Genomic DNA, 20770 nt, shown 5'->3' with positions numbered 1-20770 from the left:
AAAATAGCAGTAACATGCAGAAAGTGATGGAGCTGGATTCTGGACCAACTGTAAACGCCCCATTTGGGAGCGTTTGAAGCCTAAACAAGAGCTTATGAAGACATGAGCTGCCTTACTTGATGAATTCATGCTGCAGGGTCAGAACGAGTCTGTGATCACTTACATCCTCTCAGGGCAGTTGTCTGGCCGGTCCAGGTATCCTCCATCCATGACGAACTTCAGAACCTGTTCGTTGGATAAACCCTGGTAGGGCTGCTCCGCCAGTGTACTGATCTCCCACAGCACAACACCAAATGACCTACGGAAACACACACGAACGCAGAAGTGATCACATGCAGCAGGAACGTAATCAGGACTGCAAGTGCTGCGAAACACCTGCTGAGCCATGTGACCTACCAGCAGTCAGAGTGGGCAGTGAAGACTCCATCCTTCAGAGACTCTGGAGCCATCCACCTGACAGGAAGCAGACCCTTCCCTCCTTTACGGTAATAGTCAGTCTCATAGATGTCTCGCGTCATGCCGAAGTCTACGAGAGAGAGGGAGCGAGCACACATCATCATCACTCTTCATAAACAGACTGTACCAGCTGACTCAGCTCAGCCATCACACAGAACTAAGATCAACTGGAAATGTGATATGAAAAGAAGAAAACAAAAACAAGACACAGCACCTCCAATCTTGACTGTGAAGTCTTCTGCCACCATGCAGTTCCTGGCTGCCAGGTCTCTGTGGACAAACTTCTTGGCGTTGAGGTAGGCCATGCCGTCTGCAATTTCTGCAGCCATCTGGATCATCTCCTTCAGCGTAGGTGGCGGCCGGCCCGACGGGTTGTTCTACAAAACAAACACACAAAAGACATGAGGACTGAGCTTCGTCTAGTTTTAATGATTCATTCCATTTTGAAAACACAGACTGAAGTTCTGTGACACCTCAGAGTCGGGCCTGAGACTCCGCAGGTAGCTCTTCAGGTCACCATGGGTCATCAGCTCCATCACCACCAGGGTGGGTTGACCTTTGGACACCACCCCTAACAGACGCACCTGCAGAGAGGGACAAACAAGGAAAGACACACAACGATCACACAACTAGAATGAGACTTTTCCTTTACACAGACAAGAAGTTGCCCTGAACAACAGACTCTCTGGGAGGTAAAGATGTTAAACCAATCTGCAGAGTTTTCTATGCATAAGGTTTGTAATGTAGCCTCATGTGTACACTTCACAACTTAATGGGCAGGAGTACAGACCAGTATTTGGTTTGAGTAGAGTAAGGTGTCCTGTTAATCAGACAGCAGACAAGTCACCACCTTCATGAATCATTGCCACAGTGCTCATTTTCTCACACATGGGAGTTTGGAAACAGCACAGACTTTCCCTCACATGTCAACATGGAGCTGACAGCACGATGCTAAATCACTGGTGTTTGGTATATTGTCTAATAAAACAGTGACAGTAAACTGTAATAGCTGCTTCAGCGTCTTTGAGGTCAGTCATCTAGCAAGAGGAAAAGGTCTCAAAGGTGTTTTTGCGTCATACCACATGGTGACAGCTGAACGCCTTCATGACCGAGGCCTCGTTGAGGAACTCGATCCTCTCCCGCAGGCTGGCCGATTCATTGACCGTCTTGATGGCTACGCGTGTCTCTGGGTCTCCTTTGACGATGTCTTTGGCGATTCCCTCGTACACCATGCCGAAGGAGCCCTGACCCAGCTCCCTGAGCACCGAGATCTTCTCCCGAGGCACCTCCCACTCATCAGGAACATACACTACATGCAAACACACAAATTACCATTGTGTATATATATAATATAGCTGCAATGGCTTAACGCTGGACACGCATCCAGTAATACGCAGACATGTTGTTTTTAATGTGCGCTATTTTGTTCTGAAGCTCTTCTCACCATCGTTGGCGCTGATGTACTCAGGGTTTGAGGAGGCGATCAGAGGTCCTGTCGGACCTTCTGTTTGCCTTCAAGACACAACCAAAGAAAATACGTCAAACACTGGAAACTGTAATAAGATGTGACCTTCATACTTCATATATAACCCATTGGTGTTTTCACCCTGTCATGTGATCCTGATAGATACTGTGCTCAAGCATTGAAACCTCTAACTCCACTATAAAAACATAAATGAATATGAAAAACACCCTCTTTGAGATTCATGTATATTTGGGGTGTAAACAGCAGTTTGTGGATCACTCTGATGGGCAGCATGTGGTCAAAGAACTACCCACCTCTTCTTATAGAACAAAAAGACTCCCCCGCCCACAAACAGCAACAGGATGAAGCAGATGACTGGACCGATCACGATCCAAATTAAACCTGGATCCGCTGCAATAAACACAGAAGTCATCGGTCAGGGAACTTAGGTAAGATTGCAGATTGACCAGATAGATTTGCATTAAAGAATAATAATAATAATAATAATGAATAAAAAACCTGAAACAAAAGTCTAAAATAAATTTTAGAGCTCTGAGACAACACGAGTCCAGGTGACAGAGATATATCGCCTGCAGTCTTACGGTTGGGCATGAAGAAGTAAGTGGTTTCTGTAAAAGAGCCATTTCCTGCCAGTGAGGTGGCGCGGACTCTGACGCTGTAGTTTCCAGGCTGCACAAGCGAAAGCTTGGTACCGCCTGTCTTGAGGTAGGCCGGCCTCGACACACAAACTGTGTGAACCTGGAGGAGAAAACAATGGCAGCATTAGGGAACCGTGATTATTATCATAACTTTGTTTACTGAAACCACAAGAGAGAGCGTTCCCTGAAAAAACAACAACTAAAAACTTAACTCTGGGTGATAATGAGACACAATATATTTTCCAGTTCAGTTAATGTAACTTCATTCATCTCCCTGAACACGATTTGTATAAGTAAAAACCAATTTACCAGAGATCTGACCGTATCAGTGCAGACCTGCAGTTTCCTGTTGAATTATCTGAAACCTCTGGTTGTTAAGCAGCAGGAATGTTCAGTGTTTTTGCCTCTAAAATCAAAAAAATCATCTACACTCACTCCTGTCACCAACTGTGTGTTTAAAACGTAAATGAAAACAATGTAAATTACAACCACACTGATAAAGATGCAGCAGGACGGATAAAACGACTTATGTCCATGTGTCTGTTGCCCCGGTGCATGCTGGGAGGCATCCCTACTCACTAAAGTCTAAAGTCTACTATTAGATACCTAAGATAAACTACTTATCTTAGGCTGATGCCAGTGCAATTTTATTTAATTTCATTTTAACTTAATTTAACTAAACTCTAAATGAAAAAAACGTTCACCACAGGAAGAAAAATAAAAATAATAGTCTATGAAAAAAGATTCTTAGAGTATTAGACTTTACAAAAACTACAAAACACAAATTGAATAACATCAAATTTGTGTTAGTGCAGTTAATTCTGAAATGGTTTACACACGGTTTAGTTGAAATATTGAATCATGAGTGGCACGTGTGTTTTAATATCCAGTCCTCATAAACATGGTAAAATCAGGCTGCATGCACCACTGTGCAATAAACCAAATCATTAGGCTGCTGCACTTTAAACAGCTATGGACATAAACCCAGCTGCTGTGCTTTCAGCGCAGTGCACTGGGGGTGTCGTCTGAGATGCCAGTCCATCCCTGCCACTGCATGCTAGTCTTCCTGTCTGCCTCTGTCACTATGGTAACAGAGCAGCTCCTGGCTCCTCGGGTCAGGCAGTGCAGCAGTGAATAGCAATGAGAGACGAATTTACACATTTAAGGTAAGTAAACAACAAGAACAACATTGCACACGCACTGTCGCAGCTATGCACACAATCACTCTGAATTAACAAGATGCAAACACGCAGAGGACGACGTCAACACACATGGTGGCAACACTGGGAGCTTGTAAAATATTTTTGTTGTACCTGTCTTCATGGTGGATTTTGAGTGTATATAGCAAACCCTTCCTTTCTTGGCTGCCTCCTCTCTCCAGAGTCTACCCAGATCCCTCCTCCTTCTCTCTGCTCACCTACATCCACGTTTTCTGGTGCACCTGTCTCCCTTTAACCCTCGTATTCCTCCTGTCTATGGAGTATTTCATGATTATTTCAGCTGGGCCTTTCCCTCCCTCACCTCTGTCTCCTTCAGTCTGATAAAAAAAACGAATAAAATACAACCTCCGGCTGACTTCTCTCCCTGTATACCTCTGTGTCTCCAGCCTTCCTGTAGAAGACCTCATACAGGATGATGAGGCCGTTGGGAGACTGCGGCGCGTTCCATTTAATCAACACATAGGGAGGCTCGGCCAACACTATCTCATGGGTCACGGGGCCTGGGATGTCATCTGCTTTCTCTGCGGCCAGAGAACATAAAGAGAAACATGTTAAAAACAAAGCATGTAATCATCTACAACCTGCAGCATTGACCACACAGTGGAACGAAAAGTAAACCTTCGTGAAGCTGGGATTTATAGCTATTAGCCTGCACCTGTCTTAAGTTACTAGTAACAGAGTGTACCTAAGATTTGTCTTAGTTCTTACCCTCTGGCATAGTTCGGGCACTGACATAAGTAGCCATGCTGCAGCGTTTCAGCTCGGTCGGATGGTTGCAGGCCATGATCTCGATCTTATAGCTGGTGAAGTGGTGCAGGCTGGAGATGACTGTGGACTCTTTTGTGAAAACCTTCAACTCCACCTGCGCAGAAAAAAAAGAGAGAAATCTAAATACTCCAGCATCACCGATTTACTGTTACACTGAATTCATATTCAACTCAAAAACTAGCTGGTGTTACAACTTCAGTGCTTCTGCCTCAAAGTGGAACGTCCAATGTCTATTGCACTGCAGTCACAATCTTTTCATGAGGTAAAGAACCACATGGAACCATCCTGTGTCGCGCTCCGTTCTGGCAGTGATAGTATTTCAGACAAATTAGCAGCAATGACACAAAGAAAATAGTTTGTATGGAAGTCAAAATATAAAGACCTTAGATTCCTCCTCGTCCTCGTCTTCATTGGTGGCTGCTGTGGAGCCAAGTGCCGGCCCGGGAGCTGTGGTAAGGAAGTGAGGGGTTTGGGTGGCGTTTGCAATTCCCACTGAGCGTCGCCGACGAGATGGCCTGGAGAAACAGTTAGCACAGGTTAGGGAGGCTACCACTGAAAACAGTATAAAGACAGGCACACTATGACTGGCTGAAGGAATGAATGGGTGATGGAAAGGCAGTTCAGGAGAAATGAAAGTCTGAAAGTTAATTTCATGTTTGTTTGTTTATCCAGTCACAACAGTATGATGGAGATCTATGAATAATAAAAGTCAGAAGCATTTCATGTGAACTAGAGGAGCACAGTGAAAATCTCTATTCACACTAACCTCTGCAGTCTGTAGCAAATACCACCTAGTGTCCTGCTGGACGTGCTACTGACCTTCACCACTGGGTGGTGCCAGTGAGCAACGTCCCACTTTGTGTCTGTGGTTATTAGGGTAAACTCAGGACATGAACTCGGCCACAGTGGTGCAAGGGCTGGTAGAATCCCATTTTAAAAGAGGGTTTAGGTGTGAGTGTACTAAGTGACGCCTCTGCTCAACGGTACAGGGAAGTAAAGGAATGAGTCCATTTTGAGCCAGTACTTGCTCAGGTAGGAAAAAACAATAAAAGCGTGACGGAAAAAGAGAGCACGAGGAGCTCTGTGTGTACTTCCGAGCATGGCGCTGACCTTGGCCAACTCAATGGCATGAGTTCAAAATGCAGCTGAGGTGTGTGTGAGGTTGGGTGTTTGTGTGTGTGCGTGTGTGTGTGTGTGCCCGTCCAAATGGCAGCCTGCATGACTGCACTCTTGACTGGCGTGAATGATAATGGTCACAGTAATCACTCCTCTGGGGAAGCAGACTCTCTGTGTGTGTGTGTGTGTGTGTGTGTGTGTGTGTGTGTGTGTGTGTGTGTCAGAGAAGAGGGTAGGCGTCCAGACAAGCAGCACCAACGACGCTGAAACACAACATTTCAAAGTATAAACTGTTCAGATTCCTGGCATCAGTAGTGAAACTTTGAATCATTTGTTGATGCTCCACGAGGCTGATTCTGACTAAAACAGAGACTTGAACATTTTCCATGAACTTTGAGGGGAAACCAGAGGGACTTAAGTTTTTAGTGATCTCAGCAAAAATGACACAGATCCAACAAAAAGTAAAGTAAACAAGTAAAGAGTGAAATAAAATGCATCACAAAGTATTTAGATGTAACAGCTGTGCACCTGCTCTCGAAGACTTCATTGTGGAGGTAGTTCTCAAAGGTCTTGCGGTACTCTATCTCCTGCTGCTCCTTCTTCAGCTGGCTGTCTGTCTTAGGGCAGGCACAGCACCTGCCACCTGAGGTGGGCTCGTCCGTGTGGTTCCACTTCTGCTCATCCTCACTGTCCAGGTGGGTCGGAGTACGGGATGGCAGCTTCATCCCTGGGCGGGAAGAGAAGTGTGAGGGAAGGCCCGACAAACAAACGTGGAATGAGCCGCATCTGATCCGTGTGGGTCCCACGGGGGAACACTAACCTTGTAGGCAGTAGTCGAACTTGTAGAGGTCGCTGTCTTCAGCCTGCTTACGACAGATGACCCGGTAGTGGGTGATGTTGCCGTTGGGACTGGTGGGAGGCTTCCACTTCAGGATGATCTGAGAGGAGGAGTTGGAGGAGGAGATGGGGTCCAGAGGCACTGAAGGCTCTGAAGAGGGTGGAGGAAGTGAGACAGTGAGACAACAGTCCAGACTGTATGATAATGGTTTGACCTTAGGCTGCTGTCAGACTGACTTTAGCCTCCTCACTCACTGAAAAAACTAAAAACTAAAAAGGACCAAGCACAAAAGCTGAACCTGGCTCACACATGTGAAGTTTCCTCTGTCGTTTGGAAATGACCGTGGTAAAAAAAAAAAAAAAAAAAAATCACACATTTGCCACAAGTTATGTTGCAACACCACACAAATGGTGGAAACACATCAAATTTGTTGCACCTCCCCAAAGTCCCAGCATAAGAGGAAGAACAGACATTGTGTAGGGGGAACACGGTGACAAACGCTACACCGATAACAAGGAAACAAACAGTGACAGATTATGTTTCTGCCTTTTCCACTGAAATGATGCCAAATCAAGTTCTTCTTCTTCTCCTTTGGGCTGCTCCCTTCAGGGGTCTCCACAGCCAATCATCTGCCTCCATTTAACCCTATCCTCTGTATCCTCCTCACCCACACCAACTATCCTCATGTTGTTGGAAAGAGCCAGGAGACAAGAGATGGTACATCTTCACTACATCCAAGAACCTCCTCTTTGGTCTTCCTCTAGGCCTCCTTCCTGGCAGCTCTAACCTCAGCATCCTTTTACCAATGTATTCACTGTCCCTCCTCTGAACATGTCCAAACCATCTCAATCTGGCTTCCCTGGCTTTTTCTCCAAACCATCTAACATGAGCTGTCCCTCTGATGTCCTCATTCCTGATCCTATCCATCCTCGTCACTCCCAGAGAGAACCTCAACATCTTCAGCTCTGCTACCTCCAGCTCTGCCTCCTGTCTTTGTCTCAGTGCCACTGTCTCTAAACCAGACAACATTGCTGGTCTCACCACTGTCTTGTCCACCTTTCCTTTCATTCTTGCTGACACTCTTTTGCTCTGGACTGTTGACCCAGGTACTTAAAGTCCTCCACCTTCTTCACCTCTACTTCCTGTAACCTCACCGGTCTACTTGAGTCCCTCTCATTTACACACATGTACTGATGCCAAATCAAGTTGTTAACTAATAAAATGAATGTTTTTAGTCGTTTTAATGTTTTAGTTGTGATTTTGCTGAAGTGTGAGCATTTTTCAGAGGTAGAACTCACTGGAGGCTTCGGTGCGGACATAGATGATCTCGCTCTTGGCTCCGTGAACCTCGTGCTCGTCAGATGAAGACAGTTGGGTTTTGACCATGATGGCGTACTGGGTCCAGGGCTTCAGCGACCTTATGAGGTACCCTGGTTCCTCTGCCTTCTTGCCTTCCGTGGGACGAGACGGAGGATCAACGTCGGCGATCGCCCAGCTGTTAGAGCCACAAGCGTCCTGTCCATCGAATTCTGTCACATTCTTATATGGCCTGGAGCAGACGGAAAGAAAAGCATCACAAACAAATGAGCCAATAACTCTCAGTCATACATATGAGAATATCTGACAATATCAGAGGCTACAGTCAGTAACTACTAATTTAATTCTTGGTGCCATGAAACAGAAAAATCCCAAGATTTTTGTCTGACACTTACGCCTCTTTGTAGAGAACCATGAATCCCAGCAGGTCCCTAAAATCTGACGGCCAGAAGGGCTCCCACTTCAGCATAATCAGATTTGATGAGGTCTTGATCAGGGTGAATTTCAGCAGCTTGGTCTCACCTTCGGGGTGAAAGAGAAAACACTCAGCACGTCTTGGATAAAAGAGAAAAACGGTCAAACCTGATTCTGCTTTGAGATACAGTAAAAATCAAAAACAGGACGTGTAAGGTTTCCTGTTTTAAATAAATACAATCACCATGAGAGAGAAAATAAACACTGTCTATAAACGTTAAGTGAGAATTTGAACTCTGACATCCTGATTGTCTTACAGGAGGCTTGGTCCCCGTTGTTTCGTATGGCAATGTCATTCTTTTGGTTACGCTCCTTGGTTCCTGTTATCAATTCCATCTTCCGGATTTCAGACATACAAAGCTTGGAGTTGTAGTGGAAGAATGTGCGACCTTGCTGTATGGTCAAGTTGTGCTTGGACCAATCCCACAGTTCACGCAGGTTCTGGTTGTCCAAGGCATAGAAGGCGTAAACACTGAGGGAGACAAATAGAAAACATACAGAAATTAAACACAATATGGAACAGACTGTTTAAATTTACACACCTGAGAGCAAGTGGGAGGAGAGGACTTACTCCGTGTCAAGGTGTTCGCCCCTGATGATGCGCAGTTTGCGGAGGAAGGACAGGGAGACCAGGGCGTAGGCTCTGCGCACAGTCAGGTAGCCTGTAATTTCCTCAATCTGGCCCAAACTAGCCTCCAACTCAGTAGCTATGTTATCTACAAGGACACAGAGAGAGACTTGATGATGGTCGAAGGCACGAAAGATGAATCCTGAAATGAATCCTGATAAAGTTTAAGAAACTTTAGCACTGAAGGAAGGAGGCAGAGACATCAAGAGAACCAGAGCCTCTACAGGAGGTCCAGCAGGTGTAGTAGTAGCAGCAGCAGCAGTAGTAGCAGCAGTAGTAGTAGTAGTAGTAGTAGTAGTAGTAGTAGTAGTAGTAGTAGTAGTAGTAGTAGTAGTAGTAGTAGTAGTAGTAGTAGTAGTAGTAGTAGTAGTAGTAGTAGTAGTAGTAGTAGTAGTAGTAGTAGTAGTAGTAGTAGTAGTAGTAGTAGTAGTAGTAGTAGTAGTAGTAGTAGTAGTAGTAGTAGTAGTAGTAGTAGTAGTAGTAGTAGTAGTAGTAGTAGCAGCAGCAGCAGTAGTAGCAGTAGTAGTAGCAGTAGTAGTAGTAGTAGTAGTAGTAGTAGTACTCACTCCCTCCTCGGATCTTGATGATCATGTTGCCTTGGAGAACAGTGCAGCCTCTCAGAGCCTGGGCTGAAGTTACAGAGTCAATCGTCTTATTTCCCACACACAGTTTAGGACACCGGCCTTCACATGGAGAACAGGTCAACCTACACACACACACAGAGACATGCACAACATCCTAATGAATGGTGTGTGTGTGTGTGTGTGTGTGTCTTTTGTCTAAGCAGTAATTACTGGCAGACAACCTTAGTTATGCAAATCAATGCAGAGAAGCAACAATATAATATGCATTTATTCAGAATGGGGTCGATGTGCTCGATACGTGTGGGAACATCACAGTAGTGCCTTCAGTAGAAAACCGGTTTCTGAGAACAACAACAAATACCAAGCATGTCTCCATGTGCAGATATCACCAATGTTTCAGAGCAGGACTGAACGCTATGAAGCAGGAATGCTGCGTGACATACGACAGGGCGATTTCAAACAACACGACTGATCCTGCTCCAACTCCCTGACTCTACTCACTGTGGTCTGAATCTTATATACACCTGTTGTGTGTCTGGCTTTATTTGGATTTAACACGTGTTTATTGTTTATTCTTCTAATTTTTAGTCGTGTTCTCTGCCTTTCCTGTAACCGTCATAAATATTCTTATTAAAATCGTAAACTTTATTTGACTTTTGACAACAAACTGTGCAAGACTTCCCAAATCTTCAGGTGAGAGACGACGACACAGAACTGACTGAATGAGCAGGTGTACTGTCCTCTGGTGGCTCTCACCTGATTTGATAAGTCGTAACGAATCCATAGGCTTTTAGCTGTAGAATTAGATCATGCAATCGCTCATCCTCATCTGAGCCTCCTTCATTTTTATTAGCACTGGGGGATAGAGCGGCGAGCGTTCTCATCCTCTGCTTCAATTACTTCACTTGCACACACAACACACCCACAAACACACAAAGCACCATCACAGACAACAAAAGCAACGTGACCGAAACACCAGCTGCACTTCCCAACAGGCATTCCTCTGTTTCTCTCTCACTCTCAGCTCAATGAGCGGCTTCTCTCGCTGCAAACATGTCCTTATGCACGTAATAATACACACACACACACGCACACATGCACGCACACACACACACACACAGAGCAGCGAAGCCTTGATAGTGCTGCCTTTCAGGGCGTTCATTCACAAAAGGCAGTCCTTGTCTAGCGAGCAGCCGGGTACACGTCAAACCCGACACTTCATTCACAAACGAGGACTATTATTTTTTGAAGCCTTCTTGAAAAAAACAAAAACAAAAACAAACAAACATAATTCAAACATAAACCTTTAATTTCATTTAGAGCCTTGACATCCTCCTTAGCCGCAGAGATATGCTGTGTTTTTCGTTGGTGGGCAGCTAGGGAAGGGTTCTGAGAGCCGGTGCCTTTCTTAAGCTCTGCAGTAAAACAAATCCCTTATGGACTCAGAATAGTAGCTGCGTTAATCACATGACAACTCAGCAATGCAGTCACTTGTAAACAAATACCTGTCAGATTGTGTGACCTGAAGCAACATTGATTCACGTAACATTAAGCATAAGAAACACAAGCAACTGGTTTGATATTTACTGAAGGATCAAGTGGAAAAAACATATTTTCACAGTGTTTTTACTTTATAGAACAGTACTGCAACCCTGCACAGCAAAATCTCCACGGTTTATATTTGATAGTTAATTAAAACTGTTTCGACAGTGTCAGTGTCCTACTTGTCTGGTGATTGATCCTTAAATCCCAATTAAAATTACCAACTGTGTCATTAATGTAATTAGAAAAAGCTAGATTGTGAAATATTAAGTTAGATCCTACACAATACGGTTTCAGTTTGTTGGTTAAATAAAATCTATGTTCAGATTTGCTCATTCCCTAAGGGCTGAAATACCAAAATACCAAAATGACAGTGAATCACAGCTTTCCCCATTCAGCAGCATTTATTTGGGGCACTGATGTGAGGTGGCCTTAGGACAAAGTAATTTGAAAAACACATCTACGAATCAGAGGAAGGACAATGGATGACAACAAAACCAACAAACAACAGCTTTAACAGGCACATTTTCAAAGCACTAAGGGTGGGATTGGTCCAACTACGGACGGTGCTGCATGAGGCTTCTACATTTATGCAATTGTTATAATTCTCCTCTCCAGGAAGCACACACACATAAATACAAATACTTTTTTTCTGATTAGTCCCTACTTTTCACCCCGTACAACCAGGCCATATTATTCATGCCATTCACCATGTTGACATGCAACACCAACTCCCACATGTGCTGTTTTGGCCCTGTCCACCCTGAGTGAGCCTAATTACACACATGGCTTCTCCTAGTATCCAAGTTCTTTATAATTTACAACAATCAGAGGTCAATTCATTGTTTCCCCCTCTCTGGAGTCAGAGTGAGTGGAAACCTACTGTAACGATGTCTCCAGAACAAAAGTAAGAAGAAAAAAACTTAAGGATATTTTCTCCCACATGGAAAATCGTATATTCAGCTTCTCAAACGTAATGCTCTAGTTGTAGTGCAGAAGAAGAGAACGTTTTGAGCCACTGAACTGAAAAACACAGGCACCCAGGCCGCGTCCAAAAACTGCTCTGACAGGGCCAGGGTTTTATCTGTCTGACTGAACTCTGTGACTCGGGCTGCAGTCTCTGCTAGAACCATCTAGAACTGAGGCTGCAGCTGATGCTTTGGTTTTGGGCCCAGAGCAACCGCACACAAACACACAAACACACACTGCAGCACTGCTGTGATGTCGTAGTGTCAGGACAGATGAAGGTGACAGTTAAATCCTCGTTACAAACACATATCGATAACTTCACATGCTGTATATCCAAACCGCCATTAGAAGAGACACTTTGCGTAGTGCTACTGAAGGATGCCAAAGGGTGGAAGGATATTATTATACAGCAGTTAGCTGGCATCGCAGAAAAACCATGATGCAAACGCACTAGCTCTTCGTTTCTCCGACTGTGGAACATCACCACTCTGTGTCGAACTTTATGCGAATATATAATAATTGTATGAACTGTGTCGTCTGGCTTTCTGTTGCAGTTTGTGTGCGTCTCTCTGTCTGTAGCTTCTGCCAAGCTAAACTACTATGTTTGTTAGAGCCTTGCTTAACCATACTTAACTTAACCATAACTGCCACCTGCTTAACCCCAAACTTAACCTAACGACTCTCTCTAAAATTCAGCGATTTACATGGTGGGGACCCGGATATCGTCCCCACGAGGTAGGCAAGTCCCCACAACAGGTTTCAGTCCCCAAAATGTAGCAAAAACATGGTGCACACACACACACACACACACACACACACACACACACACACACACACACACACACACACACACGCGCACACAGGCCCTGATGTTGCAACAGAATCCCAATGGAAAAGAAGTCTTGTTTATCACAATGTGGCGCGCGCGCACACACACGCACGCACACACACACACACACACACACACACACACACACAAAAGGATGCCATTCTGCCTTATGCCTCAGGGTGTGTAAGTGAGACTTTAAGCAATGTTTTTTTCTGTCTAAGCACCTGATAATCCCTGCAGTCTGGCAGCATGGAAGGGAAAGTCAATATCTCCCTTACATACATTTAGAGAAAGTCATGTTGTGTCTAAATGTTCTTACCAGTTCTGCTAAACCCGTGTGCACTGTATCATATGTTATTTACCTAATAAAAATAACCACGCAGCTTACACCTCCATCTAGACACTGTGGACACTTCCCACAGCGTGCACCTGGAATAAGTAACCCAACCAAATGCTAATGGTATCACAGATACATAAACACTCAAATGAAATGCATTTATAGAACACATCACACACACACACACACACACACCACACACGACACACACACACAGCTATTCCAGAACCACATAAACGCCATCAATCATCCAGCCACCTGTGGCTTTAAGAGATGCCGACAGCTCCAACATCTGGTCCTATCAGAACAACCCCAGAGAAATGCACCTCTGCTTGTTCACTCTTCATCCATCTCCCCTCTACACAAACTCTCTGAGATTTCTATCTGGAATAAAAAGTGGTGCTCTCAGACTAGTTAAGATTTCTTAAATTAAATTAAATTCACAAAGCAACTTGTTCTTGTTATGTGACTTCACCTGATAATGTTTTTTTTTTTTTTTTAATTAAGACTTAAGGCTGTTATGTCAGATTTTCCTAGCCCCAGACAGACGACAGGAGTATTTCACCCATCGTGTTTCTACTGGAAAATGTTTTATTCTCATCGCCCAGACTGATGTATGTGTTTTGAAAGTATGCAAACAGGAGCGGTTTCAAAACACAACTTGGCCTCAAAGCAAATACATGTCCTCATCATTTAGCAACAGTTACTGACGCTAAACGAGGAAGCAAGTAAGAATGCTAAATATGGTCATATGCCCTGGCTTATTGCACATGCAGACAAAGCTGTGAGCTGCACAGGACCAGGTGAGGTCTTTTTGAGGCTGATTTTACATTCAAGGCACTTGGCTGACGCTTTTATCCAGTCCAATTTAAGGTGAATAAGAGGTTCAATGTACTTAAGGACAAGAATTGGATCTTTGATCTTTGATGTGTGACCCTGGAGATGCACAACATCCTTGAAACTGTAACTATCTTGAAATACACCCACCAAACCCTCACTATTCATCAATAGTTATTATTAATTTACTACTATTTCATACAAAATCATCTCATGTCAGCCCCTCAACCAAACTAAGTAGGTTCCAGACAGACTGTGAAGTTGAGCTGAGGTCTCTAATGAATAACCCTTTCCAAAGGGAAATAATTAGCTATTGGGTGCGTAAAGGTCCAGTGCTGACAAGTGTTTCTGTATGTGAATAAGTCAAATCTATGTTTAGAATCTACATATTTACATGTTTTTAGAAACTGCTGTGGACAAGTATTTGCTGTTCAGTGTCAGGCTTGGACGTGATGCAACTGTGGTGGTTGTGAAAACACCAGGGACTCATTTACTGAGATTTCAGGAGTTATTTGCATATGAAATTATGTAGTTTCATGTCACCAGTGCTGTATCTGGTGTTTGATAAGCAGCACTGCTCACAGTCGACTGAAAGCGTCCGAGGAGCAGGTGAGTTCTGTCCTTTTCTTTGTCTCTACACAATCAAAACAGGTAAAAAAGACAGGAAGTATATAAACACCTTTCTGACTGATCAGCTTCCAAGTGACATCATCTCTTGTGTGTAAATGTTACCGAGTGTCTTCACTGACGACACTTGTTCTGCTGAAGGCACATTAGGATCATTTCATGCGGGTGATAGTTACATCTCCGGTCATGTAATGATGGACCAGCATCAATAACTCGGCTGTGTTGATGGTGGCATTAAAGGGTGCGTATGTGCATGTGTGTGTGTGTGTGTGTGTGTGTGTTGGGCAGACGTACGTAGTGGAGTTTATAGTGGTGTAACCAGAAGGACACTCTGGAATACAGGCTCCGTCATGGATGACGTATTCATGGCATGACTCCTGGTTGTACTTTAACTTCTGCTTACACATGTTGGGGAGTTCCTGGATTAAAAAAACAAACAAACACACAAGCACACATACACACACATATATAAAAGATATCTGCTTACACTAGTGCATGTGTGCAAAATATTATATGAAGTCTGCATAAGAATTCCAGGTATTACCAACCTGGCAGAAGGAGAAGCTGACGCAGCGCCAGCCCCTGTAGACATAATACCCAGGGGGACATTTCTCTACACAGGTGTTCCCATGCTGGAGTTTCCTGCAGGCCACGCAGCTACTTGCATTACCTGGCTCAGAACAGCCGCCCAGGCACTGGTCATGGCAGCACTGGCCCTGGAGGCTGCATGCACCATGCTTACAGTTGTCCAAGCACACTGAGGAGAAAAGGAACACAGCAAGTTACTATCAAGTTCACCCCTGGTGGACTCATGTTTGCTTATGCCTTGATGATGAGTTTCTAACCACTCTTTACTTTTTGGGAATGAGCGGAGGAGCAGTGGGACAAGTCCAAAGTAAAAAAAAAAAAAAAAAAAAAAAAAAAAAAGAGAGAGAGAATACGCTGTAAAAGCTAAATAAAATTAAAATAGTGCACTAAACATAAAAGAGCAAGAGGCTGTAAAACAGGAAGGGGTGGAGAGAGAAAAACCCTGTGGTCAAAAAGGCCAGGGCGCCGGGAGGGAACCACATGAGTTTACATACCCTCACATGAACGTAGCTGCAGGTATTATAAACAGGTATTCTCAGCAGGGCCTGGTTCCCTTGTTGCCTTTCTAACGTCTTATTTCTATAGCTGCTCAAAGAGAAATGGGAATGTGGGGTTGTGCTGCCATCAGAAGGAATACACTTTAAAACTTTTGACCCTGATGAAAAGGTCAGATCACTTTCAAAAATAAAACAGAAAAAAACACCAGGGATTTCACTGGTGGGTGCTGGGACATTTACCTCACTAAAGCCCTTTTCAGACATACGCTGCAGCAGAAAATACCTGGAGGAGTTTTATGTGCGAACTTCAATGTCTGAATCAGTCGGGCTGGACATTAAACGGGCCTCAGCCCTGCCAGCTCCAACCCATGCAGCCAAAGACCTGGTGATGCTGTGTTGTATCAACAGACCGAATACAGGCTACAACTGAGGGACCTTTGCTCACTGTGAGGTGGTTATGTGTTAGACTGAAAACGTCGCTGCCGACTGAAGAGGTTGGCTAAATATTTCAACCTAATTTGCACAAAACATGCAAGATTAGACGAGCACTAATTAAGTTTGAAGAACGCAGACATCAGACAAACTGCAGCTATAATTTGCCAAAGAACGAAACAAGCATCAACAAGAGAGTGAGTCACCACAATTTACGCCTGATCCTGCACATCCATGGAAACACCTTCAACTGCTAATGAGCTGAACATTATATGTCAGGTTTCATTTGGCCTACTGGGAGACGGCGTTTGGCCCAAGAGCCAATGTGTCAATTGTGATTGGATTAGCAGTCAGGTTTGACCTGTGCTTTGTAATGATCTAATAAACTATTGCTGTGAGTCTGTGAGCCAGCAGACACAGACTTTACCTTACACTTGATGTACCAACACTAATCAGTAAACACTTAAATATTTAGGCCTCATACCTCCAACTACAAACTGCAAACATTTCTAAGATTATCCCACTCTGCTTTGAAGGATGAAGGATGAAATTTTACAGCGACAACAAAAGGAAGGTTCTGAATTAGTGTATTTTGATCCATCTCCACGGTAATTGGGTTTTCTTTACTGGATACAGGGCCAACATCAGAAAGATGAACAACAGTCCCGTCAGCATTTGTGGGATGCCACCTATGTGAGGACATCGCAAGAGCTCTCAGTGCCAAGGATACGCTAGGACCCCCCCCCCCGCATGACAGGGCTGCCCAGTGTGCTGCCTGAGTACAAGCAGAGAGGATGTATGAGGTTGTAGCAGGGGGAGCGAAGGGATAATGGGGTTAGAGGAAAGAGCAAAGATGAAAGGGAGAAGGCGTCTGAAGGGCGGGAGAATGAGGGATATAGAAAACATCTTGTGCGGCAGTTCATGATTGGCTTGCTCCACTGCATTTTCCTTACTATGAGCCATTCAACCTAAAACTGCACACAGTTGTTTCTGAGTCACAGAGAAAAATGCATAGCTCTTCTTGAGTCCTCCCCCTCTCGTCTGTCTGCTGTGTGCGCACATGCTGCGACCATGGCATCGCACAACAGAGCCGGTCGGGCTGAGACGCCTCCCCAATCCAGCTCCGGCTGAGGATCCATGCCGCGATGCTGCTCCAGCCCCAGATCCACCCTCAGCTTCAGCCAATGTGTTGGCTGGCTGGGGGAGGCAGCCATTCAATCGCCTCTTCCATGTTGGGGAGGAGAGACGCCCAGGGTTAACCCTGGCCTCGCCAGTGCAGACAGGGCAGACGCAGCTAAGGAGCCAGCATGCCATGGAGATAAATCTACTGCTGCTGCTTAGCGTGAATTACAACAAGCTTAAGACTGGAGTCAGACCAAAACAGAGGTGGAGCTAGTAAATCAGCTTTACATTAAATCCATTCAATACATGGACATGTTGTTTACATTCCCCTGTTTTATGAACAGAGATGTGAAATAAATGCAGTGCTCTGCTATTTGACTACTTTGACTTCATCTTTCTAAAATTCGTGTCAGGTATATTTACCTTAATTATTTTTTTATTTTCTCAGTATGTTTACTCTTTTCCTCCCGTGTTTTTATCTGATCCCAGCAGGGAGTGCAACAGTAGAGCATTATTCCTCATTGTGCTCACGGCAAGCTAAGCTAAGCGAGCTAGCTGCTACACCAAACATCCTCAGGCCACACCACTCATTCATTCATCCCCTCCTCCTCATCATCCTCCACAGTCCTCATCCTCACCCTGTCCTGCACCACTATCTATGGCTGTATCTGCCTGCATTTCTAGGCCACTGAGTCACTCCCACTTTCATTCATACAACGCCTGGTTTTGTTTTCATGCTGCCTGGACGGGGGGACGGAGGGAAGGAGGCATGGATGGAGGGATGATTCCACACATGCTTCAATAACAAGAGGAAGAGGAGGCAGCCATAGCATCCTGCAGAGCTTATCTCTTGTTTATCTGAACACACACACACACACACACACACACACACAAACCTCACAGTGTCATTCAGTAACTTACTTGCCACTTCCCTGCACACACAACCACAAAGATCCAGTAAGGGTTGTAAATGCAAAGCCTGATCAAAGGTGTGCTGTGTTCACCTTACATTTAGCCGTGGCAGTAAAGAGCCCTGGCCGCTCAGTCCCCAGGGAAGGGACATGGGAGAAGCTGGGCGGCCAATAGTGTGCAGCCACACATGACAACACTTCCTGCTCTTATCACATAAACCTCCCCTTTAATTGGCAGTGTTGTCTACAGGCAAAGCGCTGGGAACAATAACAAACACGTTTTTTCCCCAGAGCCTTGTACTCAGGAGAACACACATGTATGCGCGCACACACAGCTGCTGGATTCACATTTACTATATTTGGCCACGGTGGGAGTCCTAAGCCTCGAAAGCTTTGCTATAAATGCTTCGAGTGATCTGATGTAAGACATTCACCCTGAGAGAGTAAAGGAGAGAGACAGGGGGAGGGGAAGAAGAGTGTAAACAAAAACACTGATTGCTGCGAGGGAGACGGCGATAGTGTCATCACAAGCGTCAGGATTACATGCAAGCGAGCACGCGCACGCACATGCACGGACACAAACACACACGCTGAGTAAGGCAAAGGTCTGTTTGTGTTCACTGCGAGGGCCCAAAGGAGAGTAACAAAGGAGGGCGAGCACAGAGGTGGACTGAAAACAGAGAGGGAGAGAAAGATAAAAGAGCAAAGCAGAGTGAGGTCACAGACAATAAAGAGGAGTAACGGTCTCATAATCAGACTGATGAATTTTCCACAGCTTTGCCACACCGTTATGTAAGAGACTGGTCTGATTCCACCTGCACTCTCACCATAACCCGTCCTGTCTGTTGTTACGAGTGTTCAGCTTGTGCGCGGCGCAGAAAAGGCCCTCTGGATGAAAAGGGTAAACAGTCATAGCCCTCCTTTCACTCTGCAGCAGCCACTCCCTCTCAGGGTTATTGACACGCAGATAAAGAGCAGCCATTATGCAACCTGAGAGGTTTCTACTTGCAAATATCGAGATATTTCGACGCCGTGTGAGGCGATACACACGAGTCCTGCAGGTACGTGCGGTGGCCTACAAATGACTACATTTGTGTAATTTTTCTTAACATGCGTATACAAATCTATCTGTGTGGATGTAAATATCAAAACAGGCATCGGCGACAAGACTGTTATCCAAAGTCTTCTCTCCTACTGAGATTGGCTTCAAATATCGAGTCAGGCTCGAGAGCATCCCGATGGCAACGTGACATTTAGGCTGTGATTTTGTTGAAGGTTTCCTGGGAACAAGCCTGCACCCTGTGGTGAAAGCAGCACCACTGAAATCAGTGCTCAGGAATTGTCAACGATCAGCGTTTCCACAAAAGTGGTGGTTATTAATAAATTAATAATCACCACTCACAACAGTCAGGCCACACCTCTTTCCATTTTATCAGCTCCAGTTGCAATGAAGCTGCCAAGAAGACAATGACAACCATGACACTCTGCAGTGTCTCTCCACAGAGCGTGCATTGCTCACACCGAAGCTCAAATCCAAAATGGTAAATGTTTGGACAAGCTTGGACATTTATGCCAGGTCCATAAGGTCTAATGCAGACCAGCTTCTCTGCGCGCACGCACACGCACGCACGCACGCACACACGCGCACACACACACACACACACACACACACACACACACACACACACACACACACACACACACACACACACACACCACTCAGTAATGAGACTGGATGGTTAACCATGCTAAAATGTTTGCAGTTCTGCTTCATGTCACTGGGTCACAATGGCTTCATCCAGCATGTTGTAGACTGCAGGTGGTTAACACAGACACACACAGACACACACAGACACACACAGACACACACAGACACACACAGACACACACAGACACACACAGACACACACAGACACACACAGACACACTCCATAAATGTCAAAAACTGTAGGCTGGTGGCACAATTTGAAAACAAACATGTTTTTTTGCAAAGTTCAGGTCACGGCGGATGTGATGCACCACAGGAGGCTGACAGACAATCACAAACATGCTCATTCATTATGCAGCTTCACCAAGTGAATGTTTAGTCTTGATGGAAAATGTACAATTACTAAGATCAGCATTCAGTTTGACTGCTAGTGTTAACACACTCAGGTCGTCCATTTGGTTTTCCATGTCACTGTTTACAGTATAATTCATCAAGATAATCACAAAGCACAGGATTGTTTGTCTTTCGGTCACATATGTGGAAGGGGGCATGACGGTGTGTGTATCTGCATATCTGCCTCGACACGTCTCATTACATAAACAGCAGCATTCAGTCTGCTGTTAAAGAACGAAAGCCTGTTGATGTTGGTAAGAAGGCTCTAATACGTACACAGTCCAAAATGAAATCTAATAACTAATAATAACAGCAGTACCTGGACGTTTGTTATGAGCACAATATGTCCATGGCGGAATGAACACACATGCTCTTTATCAGTAGGGTCACGTTATAGAGCAGGGGATAGTCGGAGAGCAGGGTAGTGGCCCTCGAGGACCAGAACTGCCCACC

At 44.8% G+C, this 20770-nt stretch overlaps 1 protein-coding gene across 1 annotated transcript in view; it reads right to left on the bottom strand.

Moving 5' to 3' along the window:
- Positions 1 to 20770, bottom strand: part of insrb (insulin receptor b) — a 72067-nt gene that overhangs the window by 7816 nt on the left and 43481 nt on the right. The window contains exons 3-22 of the mRNA XM_026304820.1: positions 15215 to 15423; positions 14961 to 15085; positions 9508 to 9647; positions 8885 to 9029; positions 8571 to 8785; positions 8235 to 8361; positions 7821 to 8071; positions 6505 to 6672; positions 6213 to 6411; positions 4951 to 5083; positions 4509 to 4662; positions 4173 to 4321; positions 2524 to 2680; positions 2236 to 2332; positions 1901 to 1968; positions 1536 to 1765; positions 930 to 1040; positions 671 to 833; positions 397 to 526; positions 164 to 298 (exon numbers count right to left, since the gene is read on the bottom strand). Coding sequence (XP_026160605.1) covers positions 164 to 298; positions 397 to 526; positions 671 to 833; positions 930 to 1040; positions 1536 to 1765; positions 1901 to 1968; positions 2236 to 2332; positions 2524 to 2680; positions 4173 to 4321; positions 4509 to 4662; positions 4951 to 5083; positions 6213 to 6411; positions 6505 to 6672; positions 7821 to 8071; positions 8235 to 8361; positions 8571 to 8785; positions 8885 to 9029; positions 9508 to 9647; positions 14961 to 15085; positions 15215 to 15423 — 3106 coding nt within the window. The remainder of the gene's footprint in view (positions 1 to 163; positions 299 to 396; positions 527 to 670; positions 834 to 929; positions 1041 to 1535; positions 1766 to 1900; positions 1969 to 2235; positions 2333 to 2523; positions 2681 to 4172; positions 4322 to 4508; positions 4663 to 4950; positions 5084 to 6212; positions 6412 to 6504; positions 6673 to 7820; positions 8072 to 8234; positions 8362 to 8570; positions 8786 to 8884; positions 9030 to 9507; positions 9648 to 14960; positions 15086 to 15214; positions 15424 to 20770) is intronic.

This window comes from Mastacembelus armatus, chromosome 4 (genome assembly GCF_900324485.2).
Source record: "Mastacembelus armatus chromosome 4, fMasArm1.2, whole genome shotgun sequence".
Taxonomy (NCBI): domain Eukaryota; kingdom Metazoa; phylum Chordata; class Actinopteri; order Synbranchiformes; family Mastacembelidae; genus Mastacembelus; species Mastacembelus armatus.
Note: the sequence above shows the minus strand (reverse complement) of the source record. Positions and strands in the feature narration are given on the sequence as shown.